Genomic DNA, 20,406 nt, shown 5'->3' with positions numbered 1-20,406 from the left:
AACTCCACCCCCACGAGCCCCACTGCCCGTACACCTGGACCACCCTGATGAGTCACCCTCATCTGGATCCCCACCCCACTGAGCCCCAACCAGCTGAACCTGGATCCCCGCCCCACTTCTCCAGCATCTGGATCTCCCATTGAGCCCCCCACACCCAGACCCTCCTGCTGAGCTCTATCCCCACACACCCAGCCTCCCCCACTGAGTCCCAACCCCCTTCACCTGGACCCTCCTGCAGAGTCCCATTACTGTTGCACCCAGAACCCCCCAACAAGACCCTGTGTATCCAAATCCCCGCCCCACCACACCCAGATTGCCCCACACAGAACCATCTCAATCCACACCTGGATCCCCCCACACTACGCCCCTTCACAGTTGGATCCTGCCTTGCTGCGCCTGCCTGCCCACACCTGGTACGGAGGGGCAGGGCCCTGGGGTGTTTCTGGAACAGGTCCGGTCCTTTCGCTGTGTCATGGCGGGGTGCAGTCTCACCACAGAGTCTGTGTCCCAGTGGGGGAGCTGCACAGTGATCTCCCACCTCTGTGCAGCCAGTTGCCTGTGCTCCCCAATGCCATGATGGAGCCTCCACATTTATTTGACAAATACAATTTGCAGAATTTTAAAATATTGTGAGCAGAATTTTTAATTTTTTGGTGCAGAATGCCCTCAGGAGTAACACATAGTAAGAGACAGAGATGGTGCTCAGCTGTAAAGATGCTGGAAACCAGCTGGATCTCCTTATTGAAGAACAGCTCCACACAAAAGGGCGGTTCCCTGTTTGTACACGGCCCTAGGGCCTGTTGTTGTATAGCAACAGAAACATTTTGGAATGTGACTAGCATAAGGTTGGAATATGGGCTGAGCTTCGCTCTGGCTCCTCAGCTTATTGACTGACTCTGGAGGACAGTGCAGTCAGGGCATAAGTTAGAACAGTCCTTATCTACCTTACAACAGGGCCTCAGAATCTTTTTGCCCATCCCTGTTCCATCTTCAGGTGTGTGGAGCTCAGTCTCAGCCCAGAATCAGGATACTAAGTGGAATAAGATAGTGTGGTCATGTCATAAAAAAAGATATAGTTCAAGGCATTGACAGCGATGTACTGGAAGGAACTATTGACTGCTCCCAAAAACCTTTTATTACAATTCTACCACCAGATTGGAGGGAGGTTTGGTATAATTCCCTGGCCTCTGTTAAGAGCCACCCTATATCTGAATTCTGCTTTTTTTCTTGATGGAGATGACTATTTCTGAGACTGATAAAAATACTTCTTTGGAGCAACTTTTCTGAGTTGCAACATACAAAGTTGCAACAAATGGCAGTTATTCCTGAAAAAAACCTGACTTGTCAGTGAAGTTACTTTTGATTTATATCAGTGTAACTGAGCTAAGTATCTTGCTCCCAGTATCTGTTGCATACACCGTTATTTATGTCACCACTGATCTTGGCCTGATTCTCCTCCACTACCTTTTCAATAACTCCATTGAGGTCAAGAGTTTCACACTTAGGATCAGATCAAGACCATAGTGCCAGATATGAATTGTCAATTTAAATCAAATTTTTAATATTCTAACAAACTAAATTTCTGGGGTACAATTCTGGCCCCATTAAAGTCAATGGGAGTTATGCCACTGATATAATTTAATGGAGTCCAGATTTTACCCCAGTACTTAGCAATGCAAATAAATAATTATTTTGCTGTATGTCAGATATTCAGGGCACTATTATACCATTCATTTTCCTGGTCATAGAATGAACATTTTGTAAAAAGCATCAAAAGAATTGAAAGAGTAAAGGCAAAAGTGAGCAATACTTTTGTTAATTTCTTCTTTTTCATCTCTCCTTGCTCTTTATGTATTTGTTTAATTTAGCATGTCTTGTCAATTTTGAATCTCCTGTCCTAACATCTCTTTAGACTATGAGAACTTCAAGCAAATTCCAAGCTTTTTTGATTAATTTTTTATGGCTGAAAACTGTAACAATAAATAATGACTAACTCAAATTATCCTGAGGAAAGAGAGAGAAAAAATCAACTCCCATCAGTGCTATATAAAAAAAATCAATCTTCCTTTTGGAGAAAAGTTTTATCAAATTCTCTCCCTCCCTATTAGTGCTTTAGAACTTCTAGGCTGCATGAGTCTTTAATGAAATATGAGCTAGTGCAAAACTTTTGAACTCCATGTAATATCTTCTCTCCTTTTTCCCAATCAATCATGATAAACTCTCCAAGTGGAAAGGAAAAGAAACAAGAAACAAAACCTTTATAACTTAGACCTTAAAATAGAAAATACAGCATTTTGCAGAATGATCTTGTAGTGCCAATTAGCATGTATGGCTTTGTACTTATATAGTATTTTAGATGTGAAATATCAAAGAGATTTAAGAGACTTACAAAGGTATGTAAGTTAAGCCAAAGTTGTGCCTGTGTAGCATATAACAGCACCAGGATTTAGGCATCACTTCCTTTTTGGGTTGGTATCCTAAAACCCAGAGCAGCACTTCTGTGAAGCAGCATATACCTATAACTCACATTGTATTGCACCAGTAATAGATAAATCTTCAGCAACACCTGAAGTTTTGGTTTCATTCTCAAATATTGCAAATCTCAGGACATGTGGGGCTCAAGTTTCAGGTCCATGTACACCACTAGCATCTCAGGACATGTAGGGCTCAAATTTCAAGTCCACGTACACCATTAGCATCTCAATCCCTTGAAAGCAATGTCTATGGCCAGTTTAGAAGTATTTGACAGGTTCTGACTGTGTCTCAGAGTATTCTTCAGCCATGGAAATGGTGGCGGAGATAAGGTTCTCAAAAGTAAGAGAAAGAAAGTTGAAGGGGGATCCCAAAGGATCTAGAAGAGACAAAGATCCCTAGCATCAAATCTAGATTTTAAGGATTTTTCTGATAATAGGTTCCTTTATATTGGCAAGTAAGTTAGCAACAGAGGAAAATCCGTCTTACTTGGCCACTCAAAAGACCAGCAAAAATCAACTGCCTACTAGAGATGGTCTATAACTAGAGGTTAAACAATATTGTGCCGGAAACTTTGAGATAACTAATTATCATTTAGTTAGTTAATTAATACAGAGTGCTATCAGTGGTGCAGATTTTCAGTGTAGGTTTCATATCAGATTATTGCTAGCCAATATATCAATGTAGCAGCATTTTATTATCCACATTTTCACAAAAAGTTCAAAAAGTTATATACATCTAAAATTATTCTTCCTGGAGCTGAATGGTATGTCTGAATGCTTTACGACTTCACTGAAGCAAATGTAAAAATAATGAGTGTGTTTAACATTATTCATTTAGTAAGTTTTTAAGAAAGTGTATTCTGAGGGCTTTCGTTCCATGCATCATGCATACAGAATGCATGACTCTACTCTGTAGTCCTCATTAGCTCTGCATTAGTCATAAGACCACTAGACTGGGAAATGACAAAATAAATTGTTTTTGACCTTAAAATAATGCATACTTAAGCATTACATAATTAATATTTTCATCAGTTCTTTTAAACCTTCAGGAAATAGCTAATTCCCAAGTGAATGCTACTGGGAAGTGACTAATATCTTACTTTCTTTTGGAGAGGGCTAATGGAGGATGCTATGCCAGTGAAAAGGAAGGATATGTTGCTCTTTGGAGGTGAAGCCTTATTTGGCAATAGGTGGCAGGCTCCCAACACTCCCTGGTTCCTCTTAACCAACATCCTGACATGACATAATACTTAGCAATTTTGAGCATGTTTCCATTATGACCTTTTAAATTTAACTTTTTCTTTAGTATATCATAACTAAAGGTTTTTTCAAATTAAAATACAAAACTTTTCATTTCAGAAGTGTCTAAATGTCCCAATTTAACAATATTTCAAATTAGGAAATTCATCAAAAGTGACCCTTTCACACAAGCAGTTTTACTTTTGATAAATCAACATTTTTCAACATGTTTTGTCAGAAAATTTCTGAGTAGGTCTAGTGTGTACACCTGAAGCTAGGTCTCAGTTCCTCCCACTTGGGGACTTATTTCATATCTGAAAAGTGGTTTGACATGATTTAATGAAAGCCACTACATGAGGAGATACTGAGGCTCTGTGCTTTTGAGGCTAAAAGACATATGTAGAAGAATACGTCACAGGTTGCCGTTCAAACTGTCATGTATGGGTATGAGAAAACAAAAAACAAAAGCATATTCCCATGCACAAGCCTATGCAAACAATTAAGTATCTATCTATCGAGCTATCTTTTCTTGCATGCTATATGCTTATGTTGGAACTGAGCTGGAATGAGAAGGAACAGAATTTCTTTTAGTATAAGGTAAACCTGTAAAGGTTCAGTGGCTCAGCTCAGTTCAAATGAGCATCCAAAAGTTTCATTGTTCTCATAACTCAGAGGCTTCTCATACAACACTTATGCAAAGTGAGAGCTTATCAAAATCCAGAGAGTCTTAAAGAACCATTGACCCCCCCCTTTGATAAACGACAATATTCTTCAGAATCTCTCTCTTTGCAAGCCATGTTTTCTCTATTTCTCTTAACTGATACTTGATTACAAAAGGCTAGAACAATAGTTATCAGATAATTTATTCTATCCTTTGGAGCGTGGACCCAACTCTATTTTAATATTTGAGCTACAAAAGGAATAATTTGGCTTAGCATAAGCACTACTAGTAATTTTTTTTTGGGGGGGGGGGGAGAGAGAGAAATGAAACCAGAAATATTATCCAAACTATTATTGAGCATTGACAATATGTTCACGCTTTACAAATTAAATAAGGATATGGTCTCTGCCCCCAAGGAGCTTACACTTGTATATAGATGTATCTAAAATAATTCTGACACATAGAAGACTGATTTCAATGTATTTCAATGATTGGGCAGATCCTCAGCTGGTGCCAAAGTGTATTGTGTGTTGGTGTGAGATTAAGGTGGATGTTGCAATGTTGCTGAGGTCATTTTTTAAAGGCTTCATAGAAGAAAAGCAATTTGAGGAATGATTTGAATATGGACAGGGATCTTGTTTGGTGTACAAGAGAAGAAAGATTATTCCAAGGCTAAGGGAAGCATGGAGTATATTATGATCATTATGAAAATGTCTCTATCTAGAAGATTTTTTTTCAAAATCCCCGATGTTGTTTTTTTTTTTTAAATATAAAGGTCCCCAAGAGAACACTATAGTGTAGTTGGTATGCTCCAAACAATCCAACCCCTGGAAAGACTTTTTAAGTTAATGGTATTGGCGGGGGGAGGCTCGTGAGATCAGAAATATAGAGATGAAGAAAAAGAAAAAGTCAGTGAAACAAATAAAACAATATAGAAATGAGCATGATGAAAGATACATCACTGATTCACAGCAAACCCACCCAACAAATGGGTTCCAAATAATAGCAATTCCATACCTAGGAGACATTCCAACAGAATCCTATAAACAAAACCACTGACTTTTGTAACCAGGTGACCCAAGGAAGTACCTGACTCACCCTGGAAGCCAGACCTGGCAGTCTGAACACCTCCAAATCAGAGATGTGAAATGCGGAGAGGCTCTCTGAAGAACGAAAATATTCATAGATTCTAAGGCCAGAAGGAGACCTTTGTGATCATCTAGTCTGACCTCCTGGATAGAACAGGCCATAGAACTTCCCCAGAATAGTTCCTAGAGCAGATTTCTTAGAAAACCATCCAATATTGAAGGAGGGACAGGAAGTCAGACTGAGAAACACATTTTTAAGTACTGCTGCCGTCTTTATGGCTTTGCAACTTTATTGAAGACAAGGCAAATCTCAGGAAGAGAATGAGCGTTGGACAATACCCTATGTATATGTATTGTGTACAGGTGAATGTCATGGTGCCTCTGCCCATTCAGGCACTCCAAAGCATTGCTTCTCTAATTAGGGTATGTCTTTACTACAGACTTATCTTGGGTGATCAGCACCTGAATCTTAGCAACAATGTTAGCCTAGGCTGGTGTGAGCAGCCACACTGCAAAGCCTTACCTGAGTTATTGTGTCCTCACTGATGCTATACTTGCCTCTGTGTGTCGCTTGAACTATTGGAGGCATATGCCATGGCTCCTTGCACCACAATTAGCTAAACCATTCTGATTCTTTCTGGGTGAATTGTAAAGAACTTGTTTATCCTTCTGGGCACACGGGGGGGAATTGTGGGAAAGCATTGGAGGACTATTAGCACTGTATTGGTTCAAAGTAGGCAGGTTAGCAGCCCAAGAAAAAGCAGCACCTAGGCTTTAACCTACATTCCCAGATGGACCAGCTAGCTAAAGGTGAAACACCATTAAACTTTAATGAGAGGATTTTTTGTGTGGGAAGGAGGAGGGTTAGACGCAACACCCAAGTAAAAACCTAGGTTAAATCTGCAGTAAAGAATACCCTTAGAGGTGAGCTCGACATTTAATTTAGCTTTATAAATGGGGGACTATTATAAATAATAGTCAAGCTAGAGTGGCAAACAACAGAAATTATTTTCCAAAGGAAGAAATGGATAAGAGTAGTGGTGAAAGCAAAGTAGACACTTTTCCAAGTAGACTAAGCGATGGAAGAACATATGAAGAAGCTCCACAGACCTTTGAAGTTCTAACAATAAAGTCAGCTAACTTTTTTCTCTTTGGTTTCATTTCTATTCACTCATTTAAACATCTGCATTTTCTGTTCCAGTGAAATGAAATACATCACCAGAAATGGAAATATCTGCACCTGCAGCTCCTGCTGATGTCAGTTGGAATGTTGAGCTCAGCATGTTGAAAATGAGATTCCAGGACTCTCATGTGGCGTACCCAAAATTAGTGGCCATTTCTGAAAAAAATCAATTTGTTCATGTGTATCTGTGATGGGGGAAAGATGTGTGTGAAAATAACGGAACTGTTACCAGAAGATCTCATTAGAAAACCTTTCTGTAACTGTTGTTCTGAGAGATGTGTTGTACATGTCCATTCCACGTTAGGGGTGTACATGCCCTGAGTGCAGTCACCAGAATTTTTTCCCTCAGTGGTATCTGTCATGTCAATTCTGGTGCCCTCTGGTGCTGCCACTGGGGCGGGCTAGTGTGTGCAAGCGGCTCACACGCTCCCGGACAGGAGATGCAGGTGACTGTGCACATGGCATGCACACACCTAACATGGAACTGACATGTGCAAGCACTCAAAGAAGAACTTTACTTATGCTCTTCTCTGGAAAAATTACAAAATGTTTAAATGTCTAGAAAACATGACCAATGAGGGAAAATTGAAAAAAAGTGGTTTGTTTAGTCTGGAAAAGAGAAGACTGAGAGGGGACATGATAACAGTTTTCAAGTATATAAAAGGTAGTTACAAGGAGGAGAGAGAAAAATTGTTCGTCTTAATCTCTGAGGATAGGACAAGGAGCAATGTGCTTAAATTGCAGCAATGGAGGTTAACGTTGAACATTAGGAAAAACTTCCTGTCAGGGTGGTTAAGCACTGGAATAAATTGCCTAGGGAGGTTGTGAAATCTCCATCACTGGACATTTTTAAGAGCAGGTTAGACAAACACCTGTCAGGGATGGTCTAGATAATACTTAGTCCTGCCATGAATGCAGGGGACTGGACTAGATGACCTCTCGATGTCCCTTCCAGTTCTATGATTCTATGAATAACCCACAAACATTCTAGATATCACAAATCTGGTGATGAGATAGTGAAAATTGGTCTAAGGGGAGTGCAATAAAACAACAAAGCAAAATATTCTACTGTCTCTCTTGGGTATTTCTAAGGGCTTGTGAAGAGTTAATTTGAGTTCTAATTTGAGACTTGCCCCTAACCAGATTTCCATCCACAAAGACCCTTAACTCGAGTGTGGTGGTGCTTTCAACTTGAGTCAGCTAGCTTGTCAGGAGGTATAGGGCTAGCACAACTCATGAGGAGTGTAGATAACTCAGGCTATGTCTTCGCTGCAGAGTTAACCTAAGACAACCCTCACCATTGTACATACACACCATAGGTAGAGTTAAAGGGGTTGAGAAAAATGAACATGATTTTGTTTAGCTATCTGGAAAGATGACATCACCGAACTATCAACTAATGGTATAGCTGTTGATGAACAAGCAATTCTGTTCCCAATCCCCCAGAACACAGTGGCTTCAGGTAAACAAGACAGACAATATAATGAGCTCACCCAAATACTGATGAGCCATTATAAACCCAAACCAGATCACTGTAGCACAGTTCTGATTTCACTATCAAAATAAGAAAGATGAAGTTTCTGACTGCACATTATTTTGTCTCTAAAGCAAGTATCTACAAATGGCATGTTTGGAATATTTCTAAATGAGGTACTCTGGGACACATGTCTTTGTCTGAGATGTTGATGACTGAGAACGATGTTACTTTTCCAGTTTGCCCTATGGAATAGCATTAGCAATGGAGATGGCCAAGAATGCTACATTGGAACTGGCAGAGCAAAACACATCATACAAATTGGTGTGAATAGAATGTTTGGTGCATTAAAATCAAAACCATGTGCTTCTGCTACCAACCTCCACAGTCATATGATATTCTTCCATTTTAAGGGAGTGAGAAGCAAGTCCAGATCATGCACAAAAACATTATGAATGTGAGGAATGAGCAAATGCCTAACGGGTATCTATATTTAAAAAATCAGACAATGCTTGGAGCTGTAAAATGAAAAAATCCTAGCTGTTGCTCAATATATTCTTGCTGGCTTTCAGCAAGAATGAGAATAATTCTTCGGGACTATTTGCATTACAGCTAGTGAGGGGAAGAAAGAGTGCCTAAAAAAATCTGCCTTGCTGATGCACCTGTGAACATGCAGTTAAAACAGGGGCAAATACATCAGAAATCATATGTAGTTTGTCTCACTTACCACTATAAAGGAACATAATGCAGTCAGACACACATTCAAGAGAGAAAAATCCCTGTACTAGAGCAAATAAATATCCCTGTTAAATGTAAAAAAAGTGGCTATATTGTGCAGCGCTATAGCCAACTTTGAATTTATCAGTGAGTTCCTTAAAATTGAATAGGGCTGTCATTGACTATAGGTTTGTAAAGTGCCTCACATTTGGATCCCAACCAGATGATGGTTTCTAGATGCTATTGCAATATAAATATTAAACTACAACTAACGTTCACCTCTGGCATGGGTCCATTCCCACCATGTCTAAACAATCCCTTCCTTTCTACCCAAGTCTCTCTGATTTCTCCCATCCTTTAAACCCAAACTTCTAACAATATGGGATTCTTTCCCACTTGCCTTCTATATATCCAGAAACTTATTTTTATAATTAGCAGTTATTATTTCTCTTGTGGTAGTGCCTTCAGACCCTAGCCCCCAGATGCTAAGCATTGTACAAACACATAGATGGCCCTTTTAATATCGGAACCTCACAAAGAATTCAGAAACAGAAATACCACTCTCTTTTCCTAGATGAAAGTGAAATAGAGTGATTAATTTATAATCGGGGGGGGGGGAACTATTCATGGAAACTAAGTCTAAGGCCTGGTCTACACTACAAACTTAGGTCGACAGAAGATGCCTTAAGTCGACCTAATAATGTATGCATCTACTCTACCAGGTCCCATCCACTGACCTAAGCCCTCTGTAACGTCCATACTACATCTCTGTGAAAGGCATAGCACTTAATTCGATGTTTTGTGATAAATGCTGAGAATTATGAATACTTGTGGTCATACTTATCTCCTGCAGAAGTGAGTTCCATAGTCTAGTGCCAACTCCTGTGCAAGTTGTGTCTTTGGTGATCACAAGCCTCATTACACTGGAAAAGGAGGATGGTCTGGCAGTTTTGGTCCTGGCCTGGGATGCAAAAGACCCAGGTCTAATACCCAGCTCCAATACAGATGTCTTTTGCAAGTCACCTAGACCCAGACTTTTAAAGCTATTTCAGCATTGCTGCACTCACCGTCACAACACCTAACTGATTTAGGAGCCTAAATCTCATTTTCAGAAGGGATCTGGGCACTATGTGGCAATTAGATTTAGGATCCTAAATCATTAGGCATTGTGACACTGAGCGCAGCAATGCTGAAATAGCTTTTAAAATCTGGGCTCTCTGGGTGTTTTTGTCCCTTACCCATAAAATGGGAATCCCTACTTTATAGGAGTGTTTTGAAGATCAGTGCTCCTATTGTGGCAATAGGGACCACATAAATACTGAGTATTACCTGTTTTTCTGATTGTAATGTACCATATCTTGCAGGTATCAGAAATGCATTTTCTCAATAACATTTAACAACACAGGGATCTCAGTAGTGAATCACTAACAGACTCTGTCTTAGGAAGAGTTTAGTCGCTGAGAGCAGTATAGAGTCAGTATTCAGCAAGGCAACCTGCAGTTTTTACAAGGAAGTGTTCAGTGTCTGGGAGACATAGCAGGTAGTGAAAGACTACAGGTAAGTGTTAATAAGGTTACAACAATAACTAATGCACCAAAGCCAAAAAAGTCTCTGAACTCAGATTATGTTTAGGCCTGTTAAATTACTATGACTTCTTCATAGAAAACCTCTGAAATACATTCAGTCCCTTAAATGAGAGTTTACAGAAGGCGAAGCTATGGAAAGGGAATGTGATACTGAACTTAATAAACACAAATGGTTGCTAGACAAAAGTGCACTAGTGCAATCTGACATTAACTTTATTTTATTCTCATCATTATTTATCTCTGGCAGCCTTGCTTACTGACATGGGAAGCTGGGGGCCTTTATCTCAATAATCAAGGCCATTACGTCTCCTTCCTCACTATTTCACTAACCAAAAACTCTCTACAGTATGTCAATGACTGATGAGTACCACTAGAGCATCAGCTCCCAAATTTTATGGGTTCACATACTATCTTCTTACAACACTGTTGTAGAGTCAACTGATGGCACATCAAGCTTATGTAACACCAGTACTCTTGCACCACAGTTGGGGAACTCCTGTACTAGAAGATTTGAAATCTTTCCCCACATTACAACTTTGGACCTATTAAAAACCTGCCATGTCATTCTTAGTCCCCAGTGAAAGGTCCATATTCCACAGCCTTTACAGTTATCAGGTGGAAACAGCCACAGGATACATGAAAGTATGTTATGTGCAGTGTTTATCTCAGCATTTATATGGCTTTTGCTACCGTGGTATCAGAGCATCCTCAAAGTGGTAGCTGAGATTGGAGAAGAAAGGATGTTAGACAAAGGTTGATTCTATATGGTCAGCGTCACAAGATAAAGACAGCTTGAATCATAATTGGACAAGAAGAACACTGAGCCTATACGTCTGTAAACCCTATATCAGGGATCTGAGATTGCCAGTGAATTATTCAGACTATTCTCTCATTTCTATTTTTATTCTCTTTTGGAATCACTTGACAAAAGGCAGGTTTAGAATCTTATTAGGATACATCTACAATAGGAGCTTGCCGTGGGATTCCCAATTCCATAGACATACTCACACTGGCTGTCATTTAAAAATAATAGTATAGCCATGGTAGCATGGGCAGTGGCAACATGGGCTAGCCATCCTGAGTACATTCACATGGGGTATAGGTTGGTTTGGACTTCACACCACTATTCCATGCTGTCGTCCATGCTATAATGACTACACTACTATTTTTAGTGCACTAGCTCAGATAAAAGCTAGCACGAGTGTGTATACACAAGCTGGGAATAACACCCCTAGCTTGTAGTATAGACAGATCCTGAAAGATAAAGAAGTTGAGTGAATAATATTCTACTATACAGCCCTTCAGGGTACCCTAATGTCATCTGTATAACTAAAGTATTGATTTCAAAATTATGAACTTTGCATGAAAGCAACATTTACTGTGCAAAGATAGTAGACAAGATTTAATGCTTTCTTCTTCTACTAGCCCGATAGATGTTGCCAGGGGGTATCTTGTGGGGCAGTATAGCAGCTAACAAAGTGAAAAAACAAACAAAATGTATGGTAATCCCCATAATAGAACCAGAAGAGGTGAATGAGAGTGTCTCTCTCATATGCAGAGAAGTTACAATTTGGCTTATTCTATATTTTTGGCCTTTTTCTTCAATAGTTCCATATTATTAATAAAATTTGCATTAAATTGGGATCTTTTGTTCATAGGTTTTTATTAGTTCCTGCTGTTTATCCCAATGACAATTCTCCATTTGTGATCTCACAATAAAGGGGGTTGAGAAGCATAAGAGGGTGAGCTTTTAACAAATAAAATCCTATTTCATGGAAATTATCCTAGTGGAGGTTCAGAAAAGGACAACAAAAATGATAAAGGGCATGGAACTGCTTCCATATGAGGAGAGATTAATAAAATTGGGACTTTTCATCTTACAAAATAGACGACTAAGGGGGAATAGGATACAGGTCTAGAAAATCATGACCGGTATGGAGAAAGTAAATAAGGAAGTGTTATTTACTCCTTCTCATAACAAAAGAACTAGGGGTCACCAAATAAAGATTAACGGGCAGCAAGTTTAAAACAACAAAAGGAAGTATTTCTTCACACAATACACGGTCAACCTGTGGAACTCTTTGCCAAAGGATGTTGTGAAGGCCAAGACTACAACAGGGTTCAAAATGAACTAAATAAATTCATGGAGGATAGGTCCATCAACGTCTATTAGCCAGGATGGGCAGGGATGGTGTCCTTTGCTTCTGTTTGCCAGAAGCTGGGAATGGGTGATAAAGGATGGATAACTTGATAATTCCTGTTCTGTTCATTCTCTCTGAAGCACCTGACGTTGGTCACTGTTGGAAGACAGGATACTGGGCTAGATGGACCTTTGGTCTAACCCAGTATGGCTATTCTTACGTTCTTATGACCAAAGCAAGGCAGAAGAGAAATATGGAAAATTATATTGTATATTAAGATAATTGTTTCTACACAGAATGTTTTCTCTTCTATTGCATTTTAATGCAATTCAAGAAAATAAGCCATAGCTGGGAATAACAGAATAAACAGGGCACAATTTTCTAGATGTGTAATGCAAAAAAGAAAAAGTAAGTTGGTTCTGAGATGTTTAAATGTGCTTTAAGGAACCATGCCAATTTAAAAATCATATTATAAGCAAATAAAACAAAACACTAACTGTGTTAACTGTTAGTTCACTTTCTGCACTGCTCTCATATTTGAAAATAAAAATCAATTAACTTTGGCTATGAACCAAAGTGAACCTATTTCCCTTTTAGGTTTTCTCTGCTGCAATGTTCCAGTTGCAACAATGCAGAAGTATTGATTTGTTTTAAAATAAATGTTTCCATTACAATTAAAACAACAACAAAATGGAACATTTCTATGCACCTTTGATTTTGGAAAGAAAGCTTAGTTTCTTAAAAATATAAATGTTGGCAATATTTGAGTTGACACTATTCCTTTAATTATTGTCTTTCGCTCCAACCATAGGATATGTACCCTGTATCTGCAGAAACTAGAAAAGTTTGAGTAAGGACAGGAGAATATTGTGTCACATCAAATAAACAAGTGCCTAATTAACAAAAGGATCATGATACACCATACCTTATTTTACCCAGATATATTAAAGCATTAAGAATAAGAAAAAGAACGATATCTGATCTTGCACATAAACTTCTCATCAGCTCTAATAACCAAAGTCTATATAATAGAGCTTGTTGGGAATTTTCTGACAAAATAGTTTTTTGGAAAATGCCAATTTTTTCAAAACCAAAGCTTTTCACAGGAACGTATCAATTTTGCCAATAAAGTTTTCTAAGGTCCAAGATGGAATTTCTGTTCACAATAACACACATAGGCACCCCTCATCCCATGGTCTGTTGGTTAAGGCATTCATCAGGAGTGTGAGAGATAAGGTTCAAGTCATTGCTCTGTAACAAGCTCACCTCAAAGGAAATACTGGAAAGCTTCTAGATGTTTACCTGAACCTAATTTCTTAAGCTGTTCAAGTTCACTAATCATTAGTGCACTAACTGGGTAGTTAGTTAATGTATGAGAGAATGTCTGAAGAAAAATCTCAGTGTAAATGGCCTGCACAACCTGGCAGGAAATCTACAGAGAGATAATTGATGGGCAAAATTATATACATTAAATTTATTTTAAGATATCAGAAAAGAAACCACCCACACAAGTGTACTAGAAATCTTAGGACTTGTCTACATGGGGACATCCAGGAAAATTAATTCAGATTAACTAAACTGAATTAATGCTACTTTAATTATGAATTAGGTTGTTTACAAAAGAGTTTAATGCCATATAACTAATCCACTTCAAATTCACACTTTTAGTTAATCTGGATTAATTTTCCATAATATCCCAGTGTACACAAGCCCTAGAGATACCTGAAAGAAGAGTTAAACCAAGGAGCTGTTGGTTGGATAGGGAACAGGATCCTGATTTAAGATCAGGTCAGGGTTATAGTTAGGATTTGGATTTGACAATGTTAGCTGTGCTTGGAAAATTTCAGTTATAAATTCAGCATTCATTATCTTGGGTGTAAATGTTGTAAAAGGCTTATCAGAGATTTTTGCCATCTCAGAACTAAAAGCATAAAATCTATCATTTCTCATTTTTGATCCAATCAAGAATCAAAACAATAAAGGCAGGTTATTAAAACAAAAAATTGTAAAACCAAACCAAGACTAAATGGCTAAAACGCAAGGATTCTAAGGGAAGAACACTTTAGATCCACTGCAGATCCATTTCAGCCCAGGTAGTCTGACTTTTGATCTGCTCTGTTTTTCCTTTCACATTTATTAACTCTGAGAGGTTATAGTCCAAAGTTCCCGTATGGCTATCTTTATTTTTCTGCAAGAATAGAATCTTCTGCATTTCCTCATTTGGTATTGGGTCTTTGGTTCTGCTAGGAGAATCAATGCAAAAGAAAACTTGGTTATCTTTAAGCTAGACCTCCACTTTCTGGCTTTTGAGGTACACGAGATGGGATCATAAGGCGTTTTTCTTGGCAAGTTTTAGAGAGATTTATTCTCCAAGTAAATGTACAATAATATTATACAATATCTCTGAAGCCTTGTCACCACATATCCATTCCACTTTCAAAAAAAATTCCAATCCCATCAAATGTATCTTAAAGGCTTCCAAAAAGAATCATTTCAATTCTGCCTTAAATTCTCCAATTTAATCAGTTTTCCTTATCTAACGTTTTGACATCAGCTAGTAGTGAGCAAGCCAGTTTATCAAAACAACAAAATATATAAGGAGGTTATATAAGCCCCAAAGTGTCATTTAGTACAAGTCTGTCAAATACAGCTGGGTCCTTTTGATACCACAGTCTTGGCATCTTTATAAGCTATTATTAACCATGTGCATTTAATATCAGTGGAATCTGAGCTTCACCAGGAACATGAGCAACAGCCATCCTGCACACAAAGACTATTTTACAAGCTACTTAGAAGCTTTGTGAAACAAGATCATAAAAATTATTCATCACAAACCATGTTCACTTTCGTGTTGTTTCCAGTGGACAATCTAACTTATGTTACCGCTGGTCATATCTCATACAATGGTAAAACTGCCTTTTTAAAAAATGGGAACTGATAGCAAAGGAACAACCCCCCTCCCTTTCACCATTGCAATCCCGGCAATTTGAACATTGTGCCTACTGTATTCAATGAGAGTCAAAGGACCTTTTCTCCAGGAGTGACAATCCCAAAAATCCAGGCTCTAAAACAGGGCTCTCAAACTCAAATCACCTCGAGGGCCACATGAGGACTAGTACATTGGTCCGAGGGCCACATCACTGACACCTTTTCATACAAAGATACAAAAGCCCTCCCCCCGCTTCTGCCCATGCCCCGCCCACACTCCACCCCTTCCATGAGGCCCCGCCCCTGCCCCATCTCTTCCCCGTCCCCATTCCAACCCCTTCCCAAAAGTCCCAACTCCACCCCCTCCCTACCCCTATTCCAACCCCTTCCCCAAATCCCCACCCTGGCCCCGCCCCTTCCCCTGAGCATGTGGCATCCCCACTCCTCCCCCCCAGTCCTGGAAAGTCCTAAGCACCGCCAAACAGCTGTTTGGCAGCGGGAACTGCTGGGAGGTAGGCGGAGGAGCGGGGTTGCGGCGTGCTTGGGAGGGTGGAGGCGAGGGGTGAGGGGAGCTATGGTGGGCTGCAGGAAATAACTCATGGGCTGCGTGTTTGAGACCCCTGCTCTAAAATTAACAGACACTACTTAAACTAAATTACTTCTGTCGCAGTTATTTGCCATGTCAAGGAATTATCTGACAATTTGTCTCACCACCCTCATGCACACACAAGGGAAAGGAGGCACATGTAATGAAAACCATGCCCAAAATAAACATTTACAGTTGGACCAAGTTTTCTAACTCAAAGAGCTCTCAATGCTTAAAAAAAACCTATCCACATATAGGAGCAACTTCAACAATGACATATATGTTTACTTCACAGAGTGGTACAGACAGGCAGTGTTTACAGTAGGTTAAAACACGAGGGGCAGCCAGGAGGAGGGGGAATCTGTATGGAAGAGCTATTTATGCTAGACAGAGAAAGGAAGGGGAAGCTCCTTTTAGAAGAGGGGAAGCTATGCTTCCATTCCCCACTTTAACCCCAGAAGTCAGTGCATAGTGCAATGAGACGGGAAGGCTGCTGGTGCTGAAAAGTGCCATGAGATATTTCAGTGTAGAGCAGACAGAACCCTTTCTGTAAGATTTGACTGAAAATATTCTCATATAGCAAATTCCATGGCACACACTAACTTCAGATGGACAATATTTGTGTTGCAGGTCTCAGGATTTGAACTTGTGTGTGTCTTTGGAGGCTAAGTATTACACACAGAAATCTGTATTTCAATCACAAAACCATTCTCTTGGACTTAAATTATACATGCGCCTTAACGAAAATCTGCACCATAGCAAAAAAATTTTCACTCAAACAAGCAAATAAACAAGAGGAAGCCTTTTTTTTGTTTTTACATCTGACATTTTCTTGAGCAGAAATCAGCAAATACTCACCCCTCCCCAACTCCAAAGTAGCAGGTTGTCCAAACTATCAAGTGTCCAGTGTTGAGAGATAATTTACTGCCAGACTTAGTGGCAAGATTCTAATAGCTGGAGAGATTGTACTCTTCATCATCCATAAACAAGTTTCTTTGCAATTAAATCTGGGTGTTATATTCTGCCTTCAGCCTGCACTGTAGCTTCTATTAATTCATAGATTTCAAGGCCAGAAGGGACCATTGTGATCATCTAGTCTATTATTATAATCTATTAAATGTCAGTGTGAGTTACATGCCATGCCATAGCGATCATATACCCTGTGGAACAGCAATTCTAAGTCTGAGATTGTAGAACCAAGATGCTGATATTTTTATTTTGGAGGAGGGGACTGGGTACATCTATTTATTTATTGAACGTTAGTGCTTTATCTAAATGTTGTAATTTTTTTATTGATGTGGAATATGGGTTTGAGGCAATTAAAGTGTTACCCTACCTTATTTCAGTACTGACCAAAAACTGCTCCATATGATGGCTTTTTAGTGACTTATCTGAAATGAGTTAGTGTCAGTCAAGTGTATAGCAGACAGATGCCCAAAGCGCACATACACACAAAAACAACCCACCATCACAACTGTCACCCTTGTTGGAAAGATTGCATGATCATGAAAAAGGAAAGATAATGTCACTCCTAGAGTATCCTTCAAGCTAAGGGCTGAAGTGGATATTTGGCGCTGTATGGGAAAGCTTGCTCTGTTGCTACCTGCTACACTGTACCTCCTATGTGGTTAAAGAGAGGACTTCAGAGTCCAGAGCTTTCAATCTAGTTTCTTCCAAGAACAATAAAATTCGAGAAGTAAATAAAGTCACTTAACAACAACTTTCTAACAGTCAATACTGGGCTGAGAAAGTGTGTGTTACTGATCAGCGGATGAAGGCTCCCTGATTATGCTCATTGGCAAGATTCACTGAAACACTTCTCAGTTATTAAACTATGAGAAAGATGTACCAAGAGGTTTAACAGGGATAAAAGGTGATGGTGCTTGGCAGATGAGTTTATGGCATGCCTGAATGATGACAATGTGATTATTCTGCAACAGAAGCATTATTTCTACAAGACTGACATTGTTGGTTCACAGATAAATATTCAAATAGCCTATCTACACTAAGTTATTGGATGAATGTATTTGTAACAAATGCATAAATACACACTATTAAGCTCTTTGATTGCCAAACATAGTTTGTCTGATCTAAAATAATTTTGCACAGTTGTCCTCTTTAGCTGGTTAACTTGTTTTTAGTCTGGCAAACCATAAGTAGAAAAGCCAGTGCAAACCACATTTAGACCCTGAATTTGAAACTTGTCAACTTATTTCCCACTTAATAGAGCTTGTGGGTTACATCATCTTGTTTTTCTGCTGCTTTTTAAGCTTGCCACACCACAAATAGTAAAAATCCTCAGGGCAATATTAATGAAAAATAGCAGCAAAAAGATTTTAAACATACCAGAGTGATGGGGAGATGTGAATATGAGGAACACAAGCTATGAAGTCTGAGTGGAATTTTCAATTAAGTATATCTAAAATGGTTATGGGCCATTGGTATTGGACCTTTGCTACAGATAAAGAACATGAACATAATGTATCATTACATGAAGTGAATACATGAATAGCTTATTCTCAATATTTTTTATAAATTTGTATTGCTATGATAAAAAGAAAAGGAGTACTTGTGGCACCTTAGAGACTAACCAATTTATTTGAGCATAAGCTTTCGTGAGCTACAGCTCACTTGCTATAATATTCATCTCATATTTTTCAACATACACCACATATATTGAGTGTTGCTTATGTTCTGAAATTGACATCCATTTGTATATGTACCTTCAGTGCAGAAATGCTGTTGGAATCGACATCCAGAACTTTGCACAAAACTGCAGGACCTGTAAGAGACACTGAGGGTGCTGCCAGAAACACGAAGAATGCCTGTGAGGGTGAAGACAAAGATGTAGCTAACACAGCTTTATTTTGTCATTTAGTTGGTATACTCTAAGTCTCTTCCTATGTGTATATACAGCCTCTATAGCAAAATGGGGTCCAGGTCTCTACTGGAGTCTCTAGCTTCTACTGCAATACAATCAGTAACAACAAACCAACCCCTGCAATCTCTTTTTGACTGACCACGCATACTCTTTTCAAGCTCTTGCGAAGTTGTATACTGGTGCTGCTTAAACTCCTTGGGCACTTCTGCCACTGACTATTACTCCTCCATCACCAATGAATTCAGCTCAGCAAGTTTCTAACTGCTCATTAGCCTGAAATGTAATTGCCTTTCATTGTAATGTAAACAAAGCATACCAAGCAGCATAAATGTAAACAGGCAACTCAGATGAAGTGTTTAAAAGTATACAATATCTATACACAGGGAGAAAACATTTTGCAAGAGCAAGACTGGTTCAGTGAACAAGAAAAATGTATGTCTAGCATAAAAGGCACTGACAAGTTACCCACTTATGGAAATTCAGCCTAATGTTATGTGACCTCTATTACCAAGCACAATCCCTCATTTTCAGAGTCCAAAAGGGGCAATGGCTGCTAGTCTAGCTTGTCCTCCCACCCCCCATATTCTGATCTCATCCTTGTCAGAAGGACTAAATGTTTATTGCAAAAGAGAATACAAACTGCCCGCTCTTCCTGACATTTATTGAATCAATGCTCAGCATTAAGTTTCCTCTCTGGCATCCTAGAGTGAGATAAATGGGGATTTAAATGGCAGAGAGCAACAGAGGCTCAGGAGATTTTTATTTATGCATTAATTCTCCCAGAGTTAAGAATAAAGATGTACCAGAAAACAACATGCACAATAAAAGTTAACAACAACATCGAACTATAGGTCTTCTCAAAGAAATGGTATCTAATCAGTCTCTCTCTCAGAAGCTGAGTTTCACCTGATCATCTATAATGAAATCTACCTTACACAGAGTTGCTACATAATAGGCTTTTATTACACAAACAAAACTGTGCACTGAAAAGATAGTGTCACTGGTGCCACTGAAAAGAAATCTGAAGAAAAAAGTTTAAAGGTAAAGCCATCTTTTACTCAGATGTGAAGCTACGTTTATATAAATACCCCTCTCCCAACCTGTTTTTCAGACTATCTTTGTTCCTCAAGTGTTAAACCTCCTCTCTTCAATTCCAATCCTTCCTCTGATGGCAGAGCTTTCATTCATGCAGGCCCCACCATCTGCAATGGCTTGTCTGAACTTAACTGATCACTTGGTCTCCTGAAATCTCATCTCAAGAACCAGCTGCTCCCCATGGGCTACACATTTTTAGTCCCTGATCTTTCCAAACAAACATGCCCTAAATCCAACATCTTCCTATTACCCCTGTGCTTATTCTCACAGAAATATTGTTATTGCATTCTTCTTTACTCCTGCCAGCCATACAGGGCTGGCCTTACCATGAGGCGAACTGAGGCGGCTGCCTC

At 39.2% G+C, this 20,406-nt stretch overlaps 1 protein-coding gene across 2 annotated transcripts in view; it reads right to left on the bottom strand.

The window, feature by feature from the left end:
* GRID1 (glutamate ionotropic receptor delta type subunit 1) overlaps nt 1–20,406 on the bottom strand; it is an 828,161-nt gene that overhangs the window by 235,427 nt on the left and 572,328 nt on the right. The window contains exon 5 of one of the 2 annotated variants that reach the window (XM_084633925.1): nt 18,801–18,902. The exons of the other annotated variant lie outside the window; for it this stretch is intronic. Within the exon in view, the coding sequence (XP_084490051.1) occupies nt 18,801–18,902 (102 nt within the window). The remainder of the gene's footprint in view (nt 1–18,800; nt 18,903–20,406) is intronic. 2 annotated transcript variants of the gene reach the window in all.

Source organism: Lepidochelys olivacea (assembly GCF_965140295.1).
Source record: "Lepidochelys olivacea isolate rLepOli2 genome assembly, chromosome: 7".
NCBI classification, from domain to species: domain Eukaryota; kingdom Metazoa; phylum Chordata; order Testudines; family Cheloniidae; genus Lepidochelys; species Lepidochelys olivacea.
The sequence above is the reverse complement of the archived record's forward strand: the minus strand, read 5'-3'. Positions and strand labels throughout refer to the sequence as shown.